Source organism: Castor canadensis, chromosome 8 (genome assembly GCF_047511655.1).
Source record: "Castor canadensis chromosome 8, mCasCan1.hap1v2, whole genome shotgun sequence".
NCBI classification, from domain to species: domain Eukaryota; kingdom Metazoa; phylum Chordata; class Mammalia; order Rodentia; family Castoridae; genus Castor; species Castor canadensis.
In genome coordinates, this window is record NC_133393.1 from 19797954 (window position 1) to 19816623 (window position 18670).

Consider the following 18670-nt stretch of genomic DNA (forward strand, 5'->3'; position numbering starts at 1 on the left):
GGAGCCCTACAATAAAAACAAGCCAGGTACTCAGGAGCGCCTGAAGAATTACCCCTGCAATAACCAGAGACAAGCTCCGCCTATCGGTGCCTATGAAGGCACTCTATAGTGTGGCAATATGTCCTAATCCACACCAATCAGCATCTTTGCAAAAATATAATAGTGGGTTTCAGATAGTTCTCTTCCTAGACCATCTAGCTACAGCCAGCTATCACAAGGCCAAAGAGTTTTATTAGCAAAATGGGGAGGGCACACAGCAGCTCTTTCAGACCTAATCCAGAAGACAGAGACACTGGCACTCTCAAGACAGCCTGGATGGGCGCAGAGTTCGACAGAGTCGTGTTTCAGTCACTGATTGCCATGCAAAGTTTCTACATCAAGAGCAATAGTTGGGGCGGGGCGGGGGGGAACATAATAGGGGGGAAACTTGTTCAAGCTACACTGTACTTATGTATGGAATTATCACAACGAAATCCCCTCGTATTAATGTATGCTAATTCAGAACTAAAATTTCAAAAAGAGAAATAGTTATCTCATAATGATTGCAAAAATCCTCTCTACTTTTCATATTTTGAAAATTTCAATGACATGTTTTTTAAGTTATCACAAATTTTTCTTGCTGTATACGAATATTAATTGTACAAGGGGTTTTCACCATGGTATTTCACATATGCATACATTGTACTTACATCAGATTAACTTCTTGGATTGCTCTCCTTTCCCTGTCCCCACTGTTTTCAACAGTTTCAGTGGGTTTCCTTATGCCATCTTCAAACACAGACACAATGTATTTCAATGTTATTCACACCCATCAATCTCTTTTCCTATCCCTTCTTCCCCCTGCCCTCAAACAGCCCCACGATTACAAATACACACTCACACTAGACTCTGCATGTGAGAAAAACATTCAACCTTTGACCTTCTGAACCTGGTTTATTTTACTTAACAAGTTGATCTCCAATTCCATCCATTTTCTGCAAATGACACAATTTCATTCTTCTTTACATCTGAATAATACTCCACTCTGTATATATGCTACATTTTCTTTATCTACTCATCAGGTGAAAGGCATCCAGGCTGATTCTATAGCTTGGCTGTTGTAAAGAATGCCACAATAAACATGGGCGTACAGACATCTATTGTATCCTGGTTTACATTCCTTCAGATGCATATCCAAGAGTGGTACTGTCAAAGTTTGTGGTACTTCTACATCACAAATAACTTTTAACATCTTTCAAACAGATCTGAAGTGTTAAACAGACTAATCCTAAATTACACTGTAAGCATTGAGTATTCTCTTGCTGCTGCAATTAGAAAGCTTTTATAGTAATGGCTTCATAGTCACTCTACACACATGCTGTAAACATGACTGGAGATGTCAACAGCAGACATTAGTGTCTCCATAACCTTTATTTTCTCTGTCTTAACTCGCCCTCCCACATGATGTATGTTCATTTCACAATAACACTCAGTATTATTAGTTACCTACTGTGGATAACAAATTACCCCAGAATTTGGTGGTTTGGACAAGACATATTATCTCACATTTCAGGAGCAGGCTGGCTGATGGCTCTGGGTCATTGTCTCGAGATTGCAGTCAAGATGCTGGCCACAGCAAAAGTCATCTGAAGACGGCTGAGGCTGAAGAACCAACCCATTTCCAGGATGGCTCACTTGCATGGCTGTTGGCGGGATGCCTATTCTCTCGCCATGGTGGCTTCTGGGCAGGGCTGCTTTGCTGGTTTCCCAACATGGCAGCTGGCTTCCCCTAAAACAGTGGTTCTTAACAGAGACATTTCTGGCTGTCACAACTGGGGGGGGCGGGGCGCAGTGAGAGTGCCACTGGCACTAGTGGGCAGCCTCCAGTGGTGCTGCTCAACATCCCACAGTGAATGGCCAGGACAGCCTCCAACAATGAAAGTCATCTGGCCCAAGCGGCCCATGCATATCAAACATGGATCTCAGCGAAGCAGCAAGACAGGAAGGCACACAAGGTCTCCTACAACCTACCCCAGATCCTACCCCATCATTTCTGCCACTTCCTGTACATTAGAAAAGAGTCACTAAGTTCAGGCATCATTGGAGGGGAGGAGCACTAAGCTCCACTTCTCAAAGGAAGGAGTAGCCAGTAATTTGTGACATTTTAAAACCATTGCCTTGGCATCTTGACTTTTATCAAAATATTGACACTCCCCGGCTTAGGATGGTTCAACTGTACCATGGCTCAACCATGCGGTGGTGCTAAAGTGCTAAGCCTTCTGTGGAACCTGCACTTCAAATTTAGAATTGTGATCTTTTCCTAAGCTAGCAAACACTGGCACAACTCCTTCCTGATGTTCAGCAACAGAGCTGGCCCAGCTCCTGGCCAGCCATGTGACCATCACAACGGTAAACAGCCTATACTCTAGGTATATACTGTTGCTAAGGACCGACACTGGGTAGGTGAAGAGTATTAAATGCATCTGACTTAACACTATTTCCAACTTACAAAGGGCTTATTGGGATGTGACCCCAATGTAAGTCAGGGAGCACCTGCATTGGCATTCCCAAGACATCTCACCTGCTTATGTGAACACTAGATAAGACTCTTTTTCATTCTCTAGAAAAGGCATTGAAATTCCATTGAACAAGGCTACTTTTGCACCCTAGTGAATGATCTCCATATGCAGTACTCTGATGGCTTGATCTTGACAAATTCTCTTCAGTAAAAACATATGCAATAAGCTAAAGAGAAGAGTAAACCAGTAGTCAAAAGACTTAAGTTCTAGTTTTGGTTTTGACTTTCTAGCTGGTCATTTCGACCAAAGCTTCTATGGGACTGATTCCAAAACAATAAATCGGGTGTATCACCAGCTCTGTCTATCTCACAATGCTGTTTTAAGGCCCAAATAAACAATTACAGTGAAAGTGCTTTATAAACTATAAAAGGCAGGCAATTTTAAATACTCTAAGTCAAAATGAACGTTCAACTATGAAGTAATTCCATAGTCACTGCTGTATCTGCAGCTTCCAACATAAGGCTTTTCAAATAGCAAACTCTCAATATTTATTTTCAGATCTCTTACACTCAAACTAGAGGTTGAGTATATCTTTAATAATAAAAGCTGGGCATGGTGGTACATGCTTGTAATCCCAACTACTTGGGAGGCAGAGATCAGATTGTGGTTTGAGGCCAACCTGGGCAAAAAGTTACCAAGATCCCATCTTAACCAACAAGCCAGGAATGATGGCATATTCCTCTGGTCCCAGCTGCACAGGAAGCATGGGTAGGAGGATCATGGTCCAGGTCAGCTGGGACCAGAATGCAAGCCACTATCACAAAGATAACAAAAAGGCAAAAAAGGCCAGAGCTGTCGCTCAAATGCTAGCATGAGGCTCTGAGTTCAAACCCAGAAAAACAGAAAAACCTAAGCTGGGCATGGTAGCTCATGCTTGTAATTCTAGCTATGCAGGAAGCAGAAGCAGAAGGATCAAAGTTATTTTTTTTAATTTAAAAATGTTTTAATTTGGAAATGTTTTACTTCTTTGTTTTCAAAGTATATTACTGCTTTTTAAAATTTTTGTACTGGGTGAGGGTACACTGTGGCATTTACAGAAATTATTACAATACATCAAATATGTTATATTGAAGTCACCCCCTCCATCACTCTCCTTTACCCCCCTCCCCCATCCCTGAAATAGTTTCAACAGGTCTCATTTTTCCATTTATAGGGATCGCAATTTTTGCAAGACCCTATCTAAAATACACAAAAAGCAAATAGGGCTGGGGATGTGGCCCAAGTGGTAGAACTTAGCACAAGGCCCTAAGCTCAAACTTTAGTACTGAGAAAAAATTATTTTAAAATTATTAAAATATACTTGAGGGTTTCAATCCTTTATCATTTGTTGCCAATTTACGGTTAGCTAACTATATTCTACAAGTTAAAATACATGTTAATTCAACAATTTTTAGACAGAATCAGCTGTAGCCAATACTTTATAAACACTGAAAACAGCCGCTCTTTTCTGTATTGTTTGTTTGGTTTGGATTTTTTTCCCCCAATCCAGGCTGTGAGAAGAACAAAAACTATGGCTTATGTTTTTATCCTGAGAATCTAGCACAGTCACTGGCACATATACAAAAATAATGGACACATAGCAAAAAGCAGACAGCGCCTAACCCCAAGAAACTGAGACCCAGGAGTCAGAATGAAGAGAGGGCACAGAAAGAAAGTGGTGTGTTCACTTCCTCCAACATTCTGGACGAGTGTGTGCTGCAGCCAGACCAATTTCAATCACTTCTCCTCACAACTCAGAAACTCTAAGAACTCTTTACCACCCAGAGGAGCGCTGCCAGTTGGAGCCAGCGTAGACTGTTTAGCACTGCAGTTTGGGGTAATCCTCCCCCAAACCTAAGTCTTAAGTTCTGGGGTGACCCAAGCTTCTGTAGGTTCCACAAGGGATTCTGAAGCATGAAGAATGAGAGCCACAAATGGGTTCCCCAGCTGAGATGTTCCCAATGTCAGGCCAGTCCTTCCTGGAGCTATCAGTTCACTCTGTTTGCTCTTTCCTGCTATCTCAACATTCCCTTTCCTCCTCCCCAAACACTACTCAGCCTACAAAATCCTCCTCCAAACCTTCCTCCTCCATGAGACCATCTAAACACTGCAGCCCACCACACCCACTTCTACCTGATTTATACATGGTTCACCATTAGTGTCATTTATTTTATACAGTGGTGGCACTGAACAGTCGGACGGATGACCAACAAATTTCTCTCACTACAGTAAACCTAAAACAGAAACATCAGTACAGACATGCACATTTCAAGCTTTCGACATTATGTTGCCTTAACATCTAGAGTTACAATTCCCTGCTTACAATTTTCATGACCACTTTCACTCATCAGTGCTAATGATAAGATTTCTTCAAATATTAGCTTTGCATATCGATAGCTAAGGCTGAACCATACAGGTGTGTGGCATGAATCCACTTCAAGGGAAGTTAGCACTCTGTCTTGCAAGAGTATCCTAAAGAAGTGTGTAGAAAAAGCAGGGAAAGCATTTCAATAGGCGGGGATCCAAAGGTTAGCATCGACTGGGGAGGGAGCTCATTACATGAACAAGCCCAGTACTGAGCTAATAAATATAAAAGGAATAGGCACAGAAAGACAAAAGAGAATTTAAGAATGGATAATGGAACAGAAAAAAAAAAAAAAAAGGAAGGAAGGAAGGAAAGGAAACTGACCAAAAGGTGAAATAAAACAGAGAAACAAAGAAAACTCAGAATAGTAAAGTACTATAGAGCACAAAAATTAACTATTAAAAGTTGTATATTGTGGACACTAAAATTAGTTATGGCCTTGCAACTTCAAAGCCACTGAAACACTACCACAATCAAGAAAACTTCAGTGTATCTTATAAGGTAACAGAAGGTTAAATGTGCCTGAATGACACATTCTAAATCAAGAATAAAGGTGATCTTCCTTAGTCACTACTGACTGAGATCCATGGATAATTAAAAAATTCACATCTGTTACTGTCTAATATTTTAAAAACTGGGAAAGTTTAACGAGAACCTTCAAAATATAGATAAAATAATTTGTAATATACGACTTCTTGCTTCTTAGTTGAACTGAAGCTCTCTTGATAGTTTTCTTGCTTTTTTCTTTGTGTGTGTGTGTGTGTGTGTGAGGGGGGGAGGTGATAGGTTGTTTTTTCCCCCCAAGATAGGATCTAGTGAACTATTTGCCCAAGGCAGGCTAACCTCGATCTTCCTGAACTCTGCTTCTTGAGTAGCTAGAATTACAGACTGAGTCACCAGCTCCCAACTCTCTTGGTATTTTTTTCTAAACAGCACATTTCTAAGAGTTTAGAAATGCCAGATACTGAAAGGAGGTAGGAGAGGAAGGACATAGGTGAGAATACAGAAGAGACGTCGGAGAAAACATGACTTACCAACTTGGACTTAATGCTAATGTCCTAAAATAGCTTTCCTTTCCAGAAATGTTCAAAAATCCTAAAGTAGGTCATGGCAATGGCAAAAAAGGGGGGGGGGGACCCACAATTCTTCATGAAGATCAGTTCTCCCTCAACTATCACTGTGTTTCTCAAGTGCTCCAGGCAAGGTGGTACACCTGGCCTCTGGCAAACCTGCTGGGCAAGTTCCCCCTCCATTAAACTGCCCACTGGGAACCCGGTCACTTTCCTGGAAATTATGTTTAGAGAGGTTCCAACTCATAAAAGGAAGTTTAGCATTTCTATCTTTTCACAGGTAGACAGTTCAAGTTATCTTAGCTAGTTTTTACCCAAAAAATGTATTTGGTTATACAAGTACTCAACTAAGTTTTCACCCCTCCTCCAACATATGTCTATGAGACATTTTGTGTCTCGACTGGGAACTGCTACTGGTTATCTTGGGAGTAGGAGACAAGGATCCTGCTAAGCATACAAGTCAGTCCCCACAACAAAATGCTTTCCCACCCAAAACATGACAGGTTGAGCAGCCCTAGTTAAATACATTGGGAATGTGAACCTAACTAATAGATGTTCGCAATACCTAGTCCTAATTCTCTAATGGGCTATTACCCCTTTGCTCCAGCACCAGAATCATTTAATACTAGACTACTGATGGTAAAGCAGATCGTTCAAAGAATAAGCACTTAGAACACGCATCAGAAAACAGCAAGTCAAACTCTGCAATGGCAAATAAAAGGATGACAGAAGAAATGGATCTATATAAGACACCAACAGCAATATTTCAGTGTAATTTAATACAATTTAACTTATAAAAGAATTCATTAGGGAGTTATTTTTTATTATGCTAAATCAGGAAAATAACTAAGATTTTCACCAGCTTTGGGTAGCCTGGAGAAGAAACATAAAAAAAACTATGTATTCAAAAGCCTAAGTTCAAGTTAGCTAAAGCCCTAAGTGAAGGATTTAACAGGGAAAAAAGAAAAAGAAGTAGCTACTGGGGATATTAAGAACAAAGCAATTAAGCTGGGCAGCCAGTGGCCTATGCCTACAATCCTAGCTACTTGGCAGGGTGAGATTGGGAGGCTTGAGGTTTGAGGCCAGCCCAGGCAAATAGTTTGAGAGACCCCATTTCCAAAATAAGCAGAGCAAAATAGACTGGAGGTATGGCTCAGGTGGTAGAGGGCTTGCTTTGCAAGCACAAAGCCCTGAGTTCAAGGCCCAATCCCACAAATATAAATAATAATCACAAAGCAATTATTTCTGGAAATCAAATTAAGATCTACTATAGAAATGAGGAAATAAAAGATGAAATCAATACATTCTTGCATAAACCAGATACCTCATGCTGAGTGTCACAGGAAATAAGGGCATAATGACAGGCACATGATTTGTAGATAAGAAGACGGTCACAGCAGAGGCTCTACTACCAGTGGAAGCACAAGGAGCGGTTAGGATCTAGAGGACCTTTTCCTTCACAGTCTTTCTTCTCCTCCAATGCCCCTCTAAGCCCTCCACAGATCAAAGAACTTCGGGCTTCTTTTTATTTTTGACCTCTCAAGAGAGGGCACAGGCTGATGTCATCACTTTCTAGATATGAATCACCAGATGGAAAGGCTTCTCTGACACAGATTCCAACACAGATCTTGGCATAAAGTTGCCCAGGTGCAAAAAGTGGCCAGTATGCCAATAAATTTGAAAGGAACATAGATGAACTGAAAAGGATTTCAAGAGAAGAAATAGAAATATAAAGGTAGATTTAAGATGCCAACTTAATCTGAAAGAATGCAGAAAAGCTACCAAGGACTTTCAAAGCAATCTGGGGCTCCTCCTGCTCTTTTAATCTTTATGCCTAACCCTGACGATCCCCTTGTGAAAACAAAGGGGAGAATGTATGCATGTATTTGGTATGGTTATATGTAGAGTGATGTCTATGCTCTGGGCCATAAGCTTGGAAATACAATCAGGACAAGTTGACAGTAAGGCACCGTCCTTCAAGTCACAGGCAGTGACAATACCACCAAGATCTAAGGGGAGAAGGTTTTAAGGAAAACAAGGAAATCTGTAACCATACCATTCAAAGTAACAGGAGCCAACACGTTCAGGGGCTAAAGTTAGACAGCAGGTCTAGACAAAATAAACATTTGTTCTATTACCTTTTTGTTTTGTTACCATGGGGATCTGTGTTTGCAGGAAAACTTACTTTTCTCTAAGCAGATGATAGAGCAGTGAAGGGGGATCTCTCTGATGAAAGAGAGGCGGGGCTAAGACCTGTGAAAGCAGGGAAGACAGCAAGCAGTGGGGGTATTTGTAATGTACCACATCTGTACAATCTTTCAATCCAGGCAATCTATTCAATTCAACAGGGAAGTCCTTGGAACAACAGTCCAATTTCTACTAAAGTTATTGTAATGAGGGAAAGGCTGAGTAGCATAAAACCAGATAAGACAAAACAAGCAGGATCTCAAATGCCAAAATGTTAAAGGAAGTAAAAATGACTTTTAAAATACTGTCCAGTAGTAAGAAAAACCCTAGAAGCCAAAGATATTAGAAAATACTCAACCTGCCAGCAGGCTACTCTTCCTTTTCCAGCTGAACTCTAGAGCTAATCTCTTTGCTCCCTTCCTTTTGGAACAAATCCTGAAAAAGTAAAGTAAGCCCTTGTTATTTAGAGAGCTGGAGTAAAGTACCCTGAATCTGCAGGGCCCAAGAATAATACTGGCTCACACACTATGGGCCTGTTGGAACGAGAGTTGTGGGTGTGGGTCAGGGCTCTGCACTAATTCATCTATTTCTCTCATTCTACCCTAAACCACAAGTAGCACCTCTTTCGGATAAGGAACAGAAATGAAAAAATAGGGAACCCCAGAACAGAGTGATTTGTTAAAACCTATGGTAGACCATATCATGCCTCTGCCCACAAGCCTCTAGGGTTCCCCTCCCACTTAAGAGTAAAAGTCACGGTCCTTACAAAGGCAAGTAAGACCCTACAGGATCCCTGCACAGTTGCAATCCCTTACCCCCACCTCTCCTGATATTTGGACCAATTCACTCAGCTCTAACCATACTGGTTTCCTAGCTATTCCTGGAGCACAGGGTCTCTGCCTCAGGACCTCTGCATTTGCTAATACCTCAGCGTGGAAGGTTCTTATGTTCCCACCTAACCCATATCCAACATTCTACCTCACCTCCTTCAGGTCTTTCTTCACTATTGCCCCATCTACCTGCTTAAAAGAGCAACATAAGCTAGACGCTGGTGGCTCACACCTGTAATCCTAGCTACTTGGGAGGCTGAGATCGGGAGGCTCGAGGTTCAAGGCCAGCCCTGGCAAATAGCTAGAGAGACACCCATATCCAAAATAAACACAGCAAAATGGATACAGGCATGGCTCATGTGATACAGCACGTGCTTTGCAAGCCCAAAGTCCTGAGTTCAAACTCCAGTGTCACCAAACCAAAAAAAAAAGTTAAAAACAAAACAAAAATGCAGCCACTCAGCATCAGCTTTCTCCTTCCCATGCTTCATTTTCTTGCCAGCACTTAGCATCTGACAGACTACAAATTTTACTTGTTACTGTCTACTTCCACTGCTATCTTAAATAGCTTCTTATAGGTGGACATGTGGACTTTTATTTCTTTAGTTGGATTGACATTTGTGTGTGTTTGGTTCATATTCCCTACATGGCACCTAAAGAACAACCTGGTATGGCAGGTGTCTAGGTAACTACATATGGTCATGTCCTCAGGCACAGCATGAATCCATCTTCACCCGTTCCACAACCCTGTACCCTGTACCACTCTGAAGTTCAGAAAATGTCACTACAAATTTATCCATTTGCCCAAGGCCAAAACTTAGGATTATCCTAGACTAGCCATTTACCTGTACCACTTCTGTCCCACAACCAGCCTGGAGCCAAGCACACCCAAATGGCAAGCCCATTTGCAAAATGCAGAATTTATAAACCACCACCATCTTCTTCCCTAAAATAAGCTCTTAAAAGGCTTGAACACTGGAAAACTGGTTAATCCTTAACACATATGTACTTAATTTATGGAAGCACTATGAATAATACTGATATGATCAGTAGATATCGAAGGTTTACAAAAAATATTTCAGGCTGAAAACATTTTTGTTGATTGCTTTTCTCCAGAAAAAACCATGTTCATGTTATATATTCCAAGGACATAGGAAATCCTGAGGCTCCAAGTCCAGGAACTCACTTTACAGTGAATTTATTAAGCACTGAAGTAATCAGATCTCTTCGATAGGAACAAATCAACTGTGCACCTTATTTCAGCACAGGACAAAAAATATGATGTATTTTCAAAGGCCTAAAGAAGCAGTTATTTCTTTTTATATACCACACTTATGTAACATGAACATGGTCAGAGAGTCCAACTTTACATAAATTCACAACAAAGAATTTCAAACTACCAGAATTCATAAATTCAGGGGTTAACTATTTATACCATCTAATACATTTTTTTTGTAGCACTGAGGTTTGAACTCAGAGCCTCACGCTTGCTAGGCAGGTGTTCTACCACTTGAGACACTCCGACAGCCTGTCTAATAGTTCTTTCAGAAAAAATTTAATCTAGGCAATGACTTCATTTGCAGTTTACCAATTCTGAGGAAGAAACATGACTTTAATGGGTTAAGTCACTGCCCCTCAAATTAGCTGGACCCTGACATCGGTGGGATTGCTTTCCTGCAGTCACAGCTCCATTGTGAGTGACTACATGCACAAGAAGAGGTGTCACCGCAATTCAGCACGAAAGGAGACTACTGAAGTCCTGAAGTTCAGACCCAAAACCAAAGTACACCATTCCTCATCTATAAAACTGGGTTAGTAACACCAGCTTTGAGAATGGGAGTACAGTTCAGTGGTAGGCTTATGTTTAGTATACACAAGACCCTGGGTTCAATCCTCAGCACCAGAGAGACAGAGAGAGAAATCAACCTTCATGATGCCAGACAAGATTGATAATGTTTTGAATGAGAACACTTTATAAGTTGCAAAATCTCATAAAAATGTCAGTTAATACTGAAGTGAGAGTGATCTGCCCACTGAATTCCTCTACCTTTGAGTCCTAAGCACCAGGGGCTCAACACCATCTGCACAGCTGCGAGTGACAGGTGAGATCACTGAGGGATGAGCCAGAGGGGAAACAAAAGCAGAATCCTCCTCAATATCAAGAAGTTAAACTGGCAGAACTGAAAAGTCAGAGGTCCAGGATACTCTTTATTTGAAATGGGAGCCAGAAGAAAATTATCTGTGGAAAAATGGGATTCAGTAAATAAAACAGGACTATAGCACCAATATGACTAACTCTTTAGTCTTTCTGCATCAACAACACAAATATTTGTCAGTAATTATGGTTAAATGTTTTTATGGGCTGGCACTGGTAACATTCAGCCAACTACTTGAATTTTGGTTACAAAGAAAAGCAAAAGGAAGAAAGGTCAGCATGGACCTGTTTTCACCCTAGGAAAGTAAGGGAGATGCCCTTCTCCTGGATCAGGAGGCAAGAGCATCCTCTCTGCCTGCCTAATCGTGATGTTCTTTTTATTTGTTTGAGCCCCAGCTCATTAAAAAAAAAAAATTAAGACGGTGAGCAGTCATTAATACTTTGAAATTTTACCTTTATTCCTTTTTATTGTATTTATTGGAACAATCTTGCTCCATAAAGCACTTAGGAAGTTGGGTTTGATTTCTTTGTAAATTACGCCATTCTCTTACTAAAAGTTTTGTTATATACTTCATGTGCTAAATCTAAGTACAATGCCTGGCAAACAGCTCCTAAAATGGAGTCATTAAACCCACTGGGCTCCAAGTTCTACGAGGGAAGGGATGTCTTGTTGAGCACTCTCTCAAGAACCCAGCCTGCTGTTTGGCCTGTGGTTGGTATTTAACAAATATTGTTGAATAAGTGGCCGAATAGGACACAGGAGTGACACTCAACTCTCAACTCCTGCTTCACAGTTACAGTTACCAGCGCCCATGTTCTTTAATCAGCAGTAAGGGACTGGAAAACCCTGTACCCCAGAGGAAAGGCACTCAAGTTCCTGTTTACATTTCCTTAAACTCACCACAAAGATTTTTCCCTTCTGTCCCAAAACCACAAAATCAATGCTTTGCAACAGCCTTCTCTTAAACAATTTTGCTTCATTTCCCCTCACAAACAACACACAAAGTTCCTTAAAACTGCAACTTACTTTAGTTCCCTTTACCCTTTAAAAAGAATAACGTATTTGTAAAACCCTACAGATTCTCAAATTTCTAGTTTTATTGCTTGATCTTTGACTCAGTTGATTGTCACATAGGCTGACATTTTTTCATTTTTACTACATATCCAATACAAATAAAAATAGGCTTAAAACTTAAAAAAAAAAGTAGTCATACATCAAAGTTAAAAAAAAGTAAAGTTATACATCAAAGTGTACCATACTTCAGAGCAACAAAATTGAGAAACTGACATATATATTTCTATGTTGTTGCATTTCTTAAAATAAAATTCACAAGTTTAAAAAAGAAAAACAGGCCTCAGGTTCAGTTGGACAAGTCACACAAAAAATTCTGTCATAGTTATACCTCCTATCTGACATAAAACAGCATCACCAAGTTGCACGTCTCTTCTTTTTCATCAGGCTTGAGTCCAAATTCCCAAAATATTAGCCCCCAAATTGTTATTTCCTAACATCAAATCTGCTCTCAAAAGATGAAAATGTAGAAAAGTAACAGACTTCAAAGTGTATTCAAAGTTTCAAAGAATGCTTTCTGTCATTCACACTGAAAAGTTGCTAATTAAAAGAACAACTTCAAACAACTGCAGACAACACTTATAAATTCTGGGCTTTTCATTCTGAAACCAGTTTACATTTGTTTAGTCAATTACCATATAGAATTTCAGTTGTCTTTTCCTCGACTAATATGTTACATCTTGTATCTCTTTAATAGAAATATTATAATTAAAAAAAAGTCTTTCTTCCTGGAAAGACATATAACACACAAGAACTTAACAACTTAACAGTGGTTGTCTCTGAGAGAGACAACAGAGACAGAAAGGAAGTCTTTTCATTGAACAGCTTTTTTAGTGTTATTATCAAAAATCTGTTTAGCGAAAGTACTTTCAGGCTGAATTCTTTAGCACAGAACGGCACAGTACTAAAAAAAAAAAAACATGGAGTTCATTTTTGTGGCATTTCACTGTGAACCTGGATGTCTGTTGCTGGGGTGGGGTGGGAGAGAAGGGTACTGGTGGGCTAGTCACACCAGTGACCCAGCAGGAGGAAACAGTGCAAAGAGCGCTATTAAAGTTCACCGACACTCCCTAAAGGTGAGTTTTTACGCTGTATCACTCCTTTAACATTTAAACATTGGGAACAAAATCCTGATACCATGACAATTAATGTGTCAGCTCAAGAATGAAAAGTGGGAGGCATACTAATGAGCTATTAAATATTAAAGGAGCAATGATCCAAGTAGATTCTTGAAAATGAGCAAATCAACAACAAATGCATATACTGAGTGTAACACGTTGCAAATTCCTGTAAAATGTAAACTGCGGTTCTGTAAAAAGGGAGAAAAGATGTCAAGCACGGTGCCATCTGCAACGTAACTCCAGCGGCGGGAGCTAGAAAATGCAACGCGATCTGTTGCAGGACACAATTGCACAATCGCAGTTACCCAGAAGATTCTACCAAACAGGAAATTCATGATGGAACTTAAGAAACACAGGAATCATATTTAAAGATTAACACATCCAGAGGCCTGGAATTTGTTCCAAAACAAAAAGCATTTTCCGGACTCTTTTTTTTTTTTTAACAACGCATGCACATAAATTAAAACACAGAAGAAAAAAAAAAACCTAACAATTAAATCTGATATTTAGTTTCAGATCAGGAGCTCCCAAATCATAGTCTAAAACACACCGTATAAAACCTTGGAAGTGAGGGAGAAGTTAGTAACAGTATTTCAGTTCTGGAAGTTTTATGAGATGGCTTTAATTTGAAACACACAGCATAAAGTTGGAAAGGATCTCTTCCTGTCCTCTCCAGATCTTCATGAAAACAACCGTGTACCTCCGTCCATAGAAGTAGTTAAAGTTCCCTGCAAACCTTCTAAGGAACTTTTTAAATGCAGCATTCACAGGAATTATCTCAATTAGATATTCACATCACCTCCCAGCACTGCTAACAACTTTGATCTGGAGGGCGCCCAGATGAGAAAAGTCCTTTTTGGTCCAAACAATACTGAAATGAGCAGTGGTATGTGACTAATCCAGTTTCTGGAGCTGCAGTGCTCCTGCAGGCACTAACACCACCCGCCCCGAAAAGGAAATACGCTTTCAACCGGATCGGAAACACGCCACTCAAGGTGGCACAGCGCTCGCCGAGATAAAGTCGGTATTTTAAGCTCTATGGGCCGCTGCTAATGCAAGTGCAATTCAAAAAGAACGCTTCTCAAAACCGGATTTCGACAGAGGCTTGCAAAACAGAGCCGAGAGAGCGCGCTTTTCCCCTCCAGTCTGGCTCAGATGGCCGCAGTCCCCGGGTCGGGCTTGGCCCTTGGAGCTCTCCGGGGAGGTTCAGGGCCCCGCGTGGACCCACCATGGGGGAGAGAGAGGTCCTTATGCTCCAGGCTGCAGGAGACCCCCGGGAGAGCGCCTTCCCCGTGCAGCAGCCCTCCAAGCAGGGGACGCACTGGGCGCGAGCCAGAGCTGAGCACCGACCGCCCACCGCGGACCCGCGTCCAGCACCCGGCTGGACACCCACCTGGGTTCAGGGCGAGGGGCGCAGGGCAGGCAGGGCTCGCTCAGAGGGGCAGCAATGCCCTGCCCCGAGGAAAATTCCTGCCACTTGGCGCATCGCTGAGCCATGGGAGCAGGCCTGGCCCTCGGGCGTGCGGGGTCACCCAGCCCACTGCGGCCCCAGGCCCGGCGACACTCACCACACAGAGCCATAGGCGCCGGAGCCCACCGGGGACAGGTTCTGGTAACGCTCGGGCACCTCCCAGATTGTCTTGTTCAGCTCCTGTCGGTAGAACGTGGGCCTCTCCTGAGACATTTTCCAGCAGCGGCCGCGGGGCGAGGAGGTGGCCCTGCGGGGCCCCTGCCTGCACCCGCTCCCGCTCCCCTGCCCTGGTTGCCCGCCCGGGCTTGGCGGGGACCCCGCACCGGCCGCCCGCGCAGGGGTGGTTTCGACCCCGCAGACTCCTGCGCGCGGCCCCTGTCAGCTGCAGTGGCTGGACGCGCCTCAGCGACCAGAGCGAACCCGGCTAAGGACAGGAGCACGCTTTGGGGCTCGAGGTTGCGGCCGCCGCCGTCTCTCTGCAGACGCTCCCCGGCTAGGCCGACTGCGGGTTGCGCCGCTGGTCACACGCTACAGCTGCAGCACCCGCTCAGGCTCCAGTGGTCGTAATCCCACAGCCAGCGAGCAGGAGCTGCCTGCCGTACTCTCGCGAGAACAGCTCCCGAGAGCCGAGATTTTACCCAATATGGAACCCGCCCCTGGGAGGGGGAGTTCGTGAGAGAAGAGGGCAGGAGGAGAAGTTCTCGCGAGAAGAGAGAACAGCTGGAGCCCAGAGGCAGGAACTCCCAGGGACCATTCTTAAGGGCGCGAAGGCGGACTCGGGATGGAGGAGATAAGCTTGCAATACGCGCCTGGTGCGCCTCATCGTGGTCGGCGGGGCGAATGCCTGGCTCGATGGCGGAAAGAAATAGTGACAGCGTCGGAAAAAGAGCCAAAAGATCTTTGAACTGCGAGTCATCAGCAGCGGCCGGGCCACCTGTTTATTGGAACCCGCAATTTCCAAGAAATACTTGTATAAAAAGATAGGCTCTGTCCAGAAACCCGTTGTACTCCCATCTGCTCAAGGACGTATGGCTGACTCTTCGATAGTCTGACGAAATCTGCCCCCAAAGCAAATAGTAGATCTGCTGCAAAGCTAAGGCTTTCCATCCAAATTCCCTGGTAGTTCTTAAAAACTTTTACATGCAGAAGAATCACCCTGGGAGTTTAAGAAGCAGATCCCCCGGGCCCACGCGGGAGTCTAATTGGATAAGTCAGAAGTTAGCATCAGAAAATTGCATCTTTATAACATGGCTAGGTGCAGGAACGGCTGCAGTCTCTCTTTGAGAAGCATTTAAAACCCCATTACTCTGAAGGTTTGAAACTGACTCCTGCCCTTTACAGCCATTCAGAGAAGAGGAACTTAAGAATTTAATTCATGCTTCTCTGAATAAGGAGAATAGGGCCCAGGCTGGGAATGGTCTTTGACAGTGTTGCATTTAGGCAAGTCAATCGACCTTTCTTAGGCCTTTGTTCTAGCTTCCACAAGAAAATTCCTGCCCTACATATCCACTTAGTAGAGTCGTTAGTAAAAACAGAGAAAGACATAAATGTGAAAGACATCGTACCTTAAATATGCCTATCAACCCATGACGCTAACTAAAGCTTACAATGAACAGAGGAACTGAACCCTATCCTTTTCTTAGTTATTTCTAGAAATAACTAGGTCCAAGCCAGAACAGGTAGCAAGGGGCTTCCCGGCCCAGGTGTGCGCAGGTCAGCCAGGGGCCCCTCTCGGCCCCTCGGATGCCATGCTCCCCTTCCTCGCCCCGCCCCGGTCCCCCGCCCGCCCGGAACGTCCGCGGGTTCGGCGGCAACGGCTCGGGGAACCGCCGGCGTCCGCGTCCGCAGCGCCACTCCCGGAGGTCCCGGAGCGGCGTGGGACCCCAGCGCCCGCATTCCCGCCCCGCCGGGGACCAGGTGACCCGCTGTGGGTGGGGCCACGTCCACAGGTGCGGAGCAGCGAGGCCGCGGCGGGTCCCGGGGCAGGGGAAAGTTGATCACCCGCAGGCCCCGGCAGGTCGCAGGGCGCTCAGTTCATATTTGCACAATGGATGAACGAATGAATGAGTGAGTGAATGGATGGATGGATGAATGAATGAATGACGGGGTCGCGGTCCCTGGGAGCTTAGCTCTCAGGTATTGTCTCTACTTTGAAAGGCGGTGTGGAACAGCATGACAAGGAACAATGTGTGCCTTTTGCAAGCTGAATCTTTTCAAAATCGCTTGTCTGTGTGGTCAAAAGCACCGAAACCGGTCTACCCCATCCATCTCCTCCTTAGGCCTCACCCCAGTGGCTCCTCCTCCTTTGTGACCTCCTGCTTTTGTTCATTTTGTTCCTTCTGACTGAACCTTTCGTGTGTCCCACCTCCTTCCCTCTTTCTCTCCCATTAAATTCTATTTACGAGGGTTTTCATCTCCATCGCAGTAATGGGTATCTCTCCAACCACGCACATATGTCAGTAGTCAGCGGCTTGAAGATGTCACCCTGTCTAATTATTCACCCCCAGCCACTAACCAAAACGACTGAAGAATACCAAAGATAATGCTCTTTCCTTGGGCTTTTTCTATATTCCCAGTGCATTCCCCATAAAAACCCAGGCAGTAACAGGCAAAGGGTTCTCATGGAATTACAAATGCTTAGTTTAAAATTTTAGAAATGAATTTTGTCTTCTCATTAGTGTAGAAAATATATAAAAGATGACTGTCAGGGGAAAGGTAGTCTTGCAATTTAACTCATTTTCAGGATTTCTTATCTGTTGTGTCAACCGGCAAAAAAATAAATTATTCTTAAATTATTTGCGGTATTTAAAATACTCTGAACACAGGCCAGGAACCGTGGCTTAAGCCTGTAATCCTAGCTACTTGGGAGGTGAAGATGGGGAGTTTGAGGCCAGCCCAGGTAAAAAGTTCATGAGACCCCATGTCAATGAATGGTTCAGGGCATGGTTCTTGCTTGTCATCCCAGCTATGTGGGGAAGCATAAATAGGAGGATGGGGGTTCAGACTGCCCAGGGCATAAAGCAAGACTATCTCAAAAATAACCAATGCAAACTGGGTGCCTGCTGCTCACACCTGTAATCCTAGCTACTCAGGAGGCAGGGATCAGGAGGATCAAGGTTCTATGCCAGCCCAGGCAAATAGTTTTTGAGATCCTATCTCTAAAAAACCCATCACAAAAAAGGACTGGTGGAATGGCTCAAGTAGTAAAGCACAAGCATAAGGCCCTGAGTTCAAAACCCAGTGCAACCAAAATAAATAAATAAATAAATAAATAAAATAACCAATGCAAAAAAAGGGGTAGGGGTGTGGCTCAAATGGCAGAGCAGCTGCCTAGCAAGTGCAAGGCCCTGAATTCAAATCCTGCCCCCATACTGCCAAAAAAATTTAAAAAATAAAATATTCTGAACACAGATCTGCAAAGCAGTGGATGGATAGATGGAATAGTGGGGGAGATTAAAAGCACTGGATTAAAATGCCTATATTTTAACAGTGTCCCAAATTTAGTATGGAAAAGCTGATTAAAGATACTTAGCTTAGTTTTCAGTGGTCCTTACACTTTACTTTGTATCAGAATCACTGGGAAGTCTTCTGAACACAGCCTGCTGGGCTGCCCAGAGTTGCTGGTTCAATAGATCTTGCCAGGTGAGACGTATAAGTCAGTAGGAGCTGTTGATCATCCCATTGTGTCTGGAAGGGTTCTGCTAGAGTGTGAAAACAAGGCACTCAGGTTTTTATGAAATCAAGAACGACATCATGAAGCCAGAGACAGTCCAGACAAGACTTCTAACAATAACTAAAAGGAAATCATGTGTTTTTCTTTGCTGCTTTAACCAGACATTGGGCGAGTTCTTTGAAGACAACT

General features: G+C 43.2%; 2 protein-coding genes across 13 annotated transcripts in view; one reads left to right on the forward strand and one right to left on the reverse strand.

The window, feature by feature from the left end:
- Window positions 1-15440, reverse strand: part of Mapk14 (mitogen-activated protein kinase 14) — a 67852-nt gene extending 52412 nt beyond the window's left edge. For 2 of the 8 annotated variants that reach the window (XM_020168905.2, XM_020168908.2), the window contains exon 1: window positions 14906-15437. In XM_020168905.2, coding sequence (XP_020024494.1) covers window positions 14906-15021 — 116 coding nt within the window. In that variant the 5' untranslated portion in view covers window positions 15022-15437. Of the gene's footprint in view, window positions 1-11036; window positions 14652-14730; window positions 14865-14905 lie in introns of those variants that run through there. The other 6 variants (XM_020168907.2, XM_020168904.2, XM_020168906.2 and 3 more) reach the window with 5 other exon arrangements.
- Window positions 15441-16603: 1163 nt separating this feature from the next.
- Window positions 16604-18670, forward strand: part of Slc26a8 (solute carrier family 26 member 8) — a 64763-nt gene continuing 62696 nt past the window's right edge. For all 5 annotated transcript variants that reach the window (XM_020168911.2, XM_074082340.1, XM_074082338.1 and 2 more), the window contains exon 1: window positions 16604-16757. The gene's annotated coding sequence lies outside the window, so the exon portion shown is untranslated. The remainder of the gene's footprint in view (window positions 16758-18670) is intronic.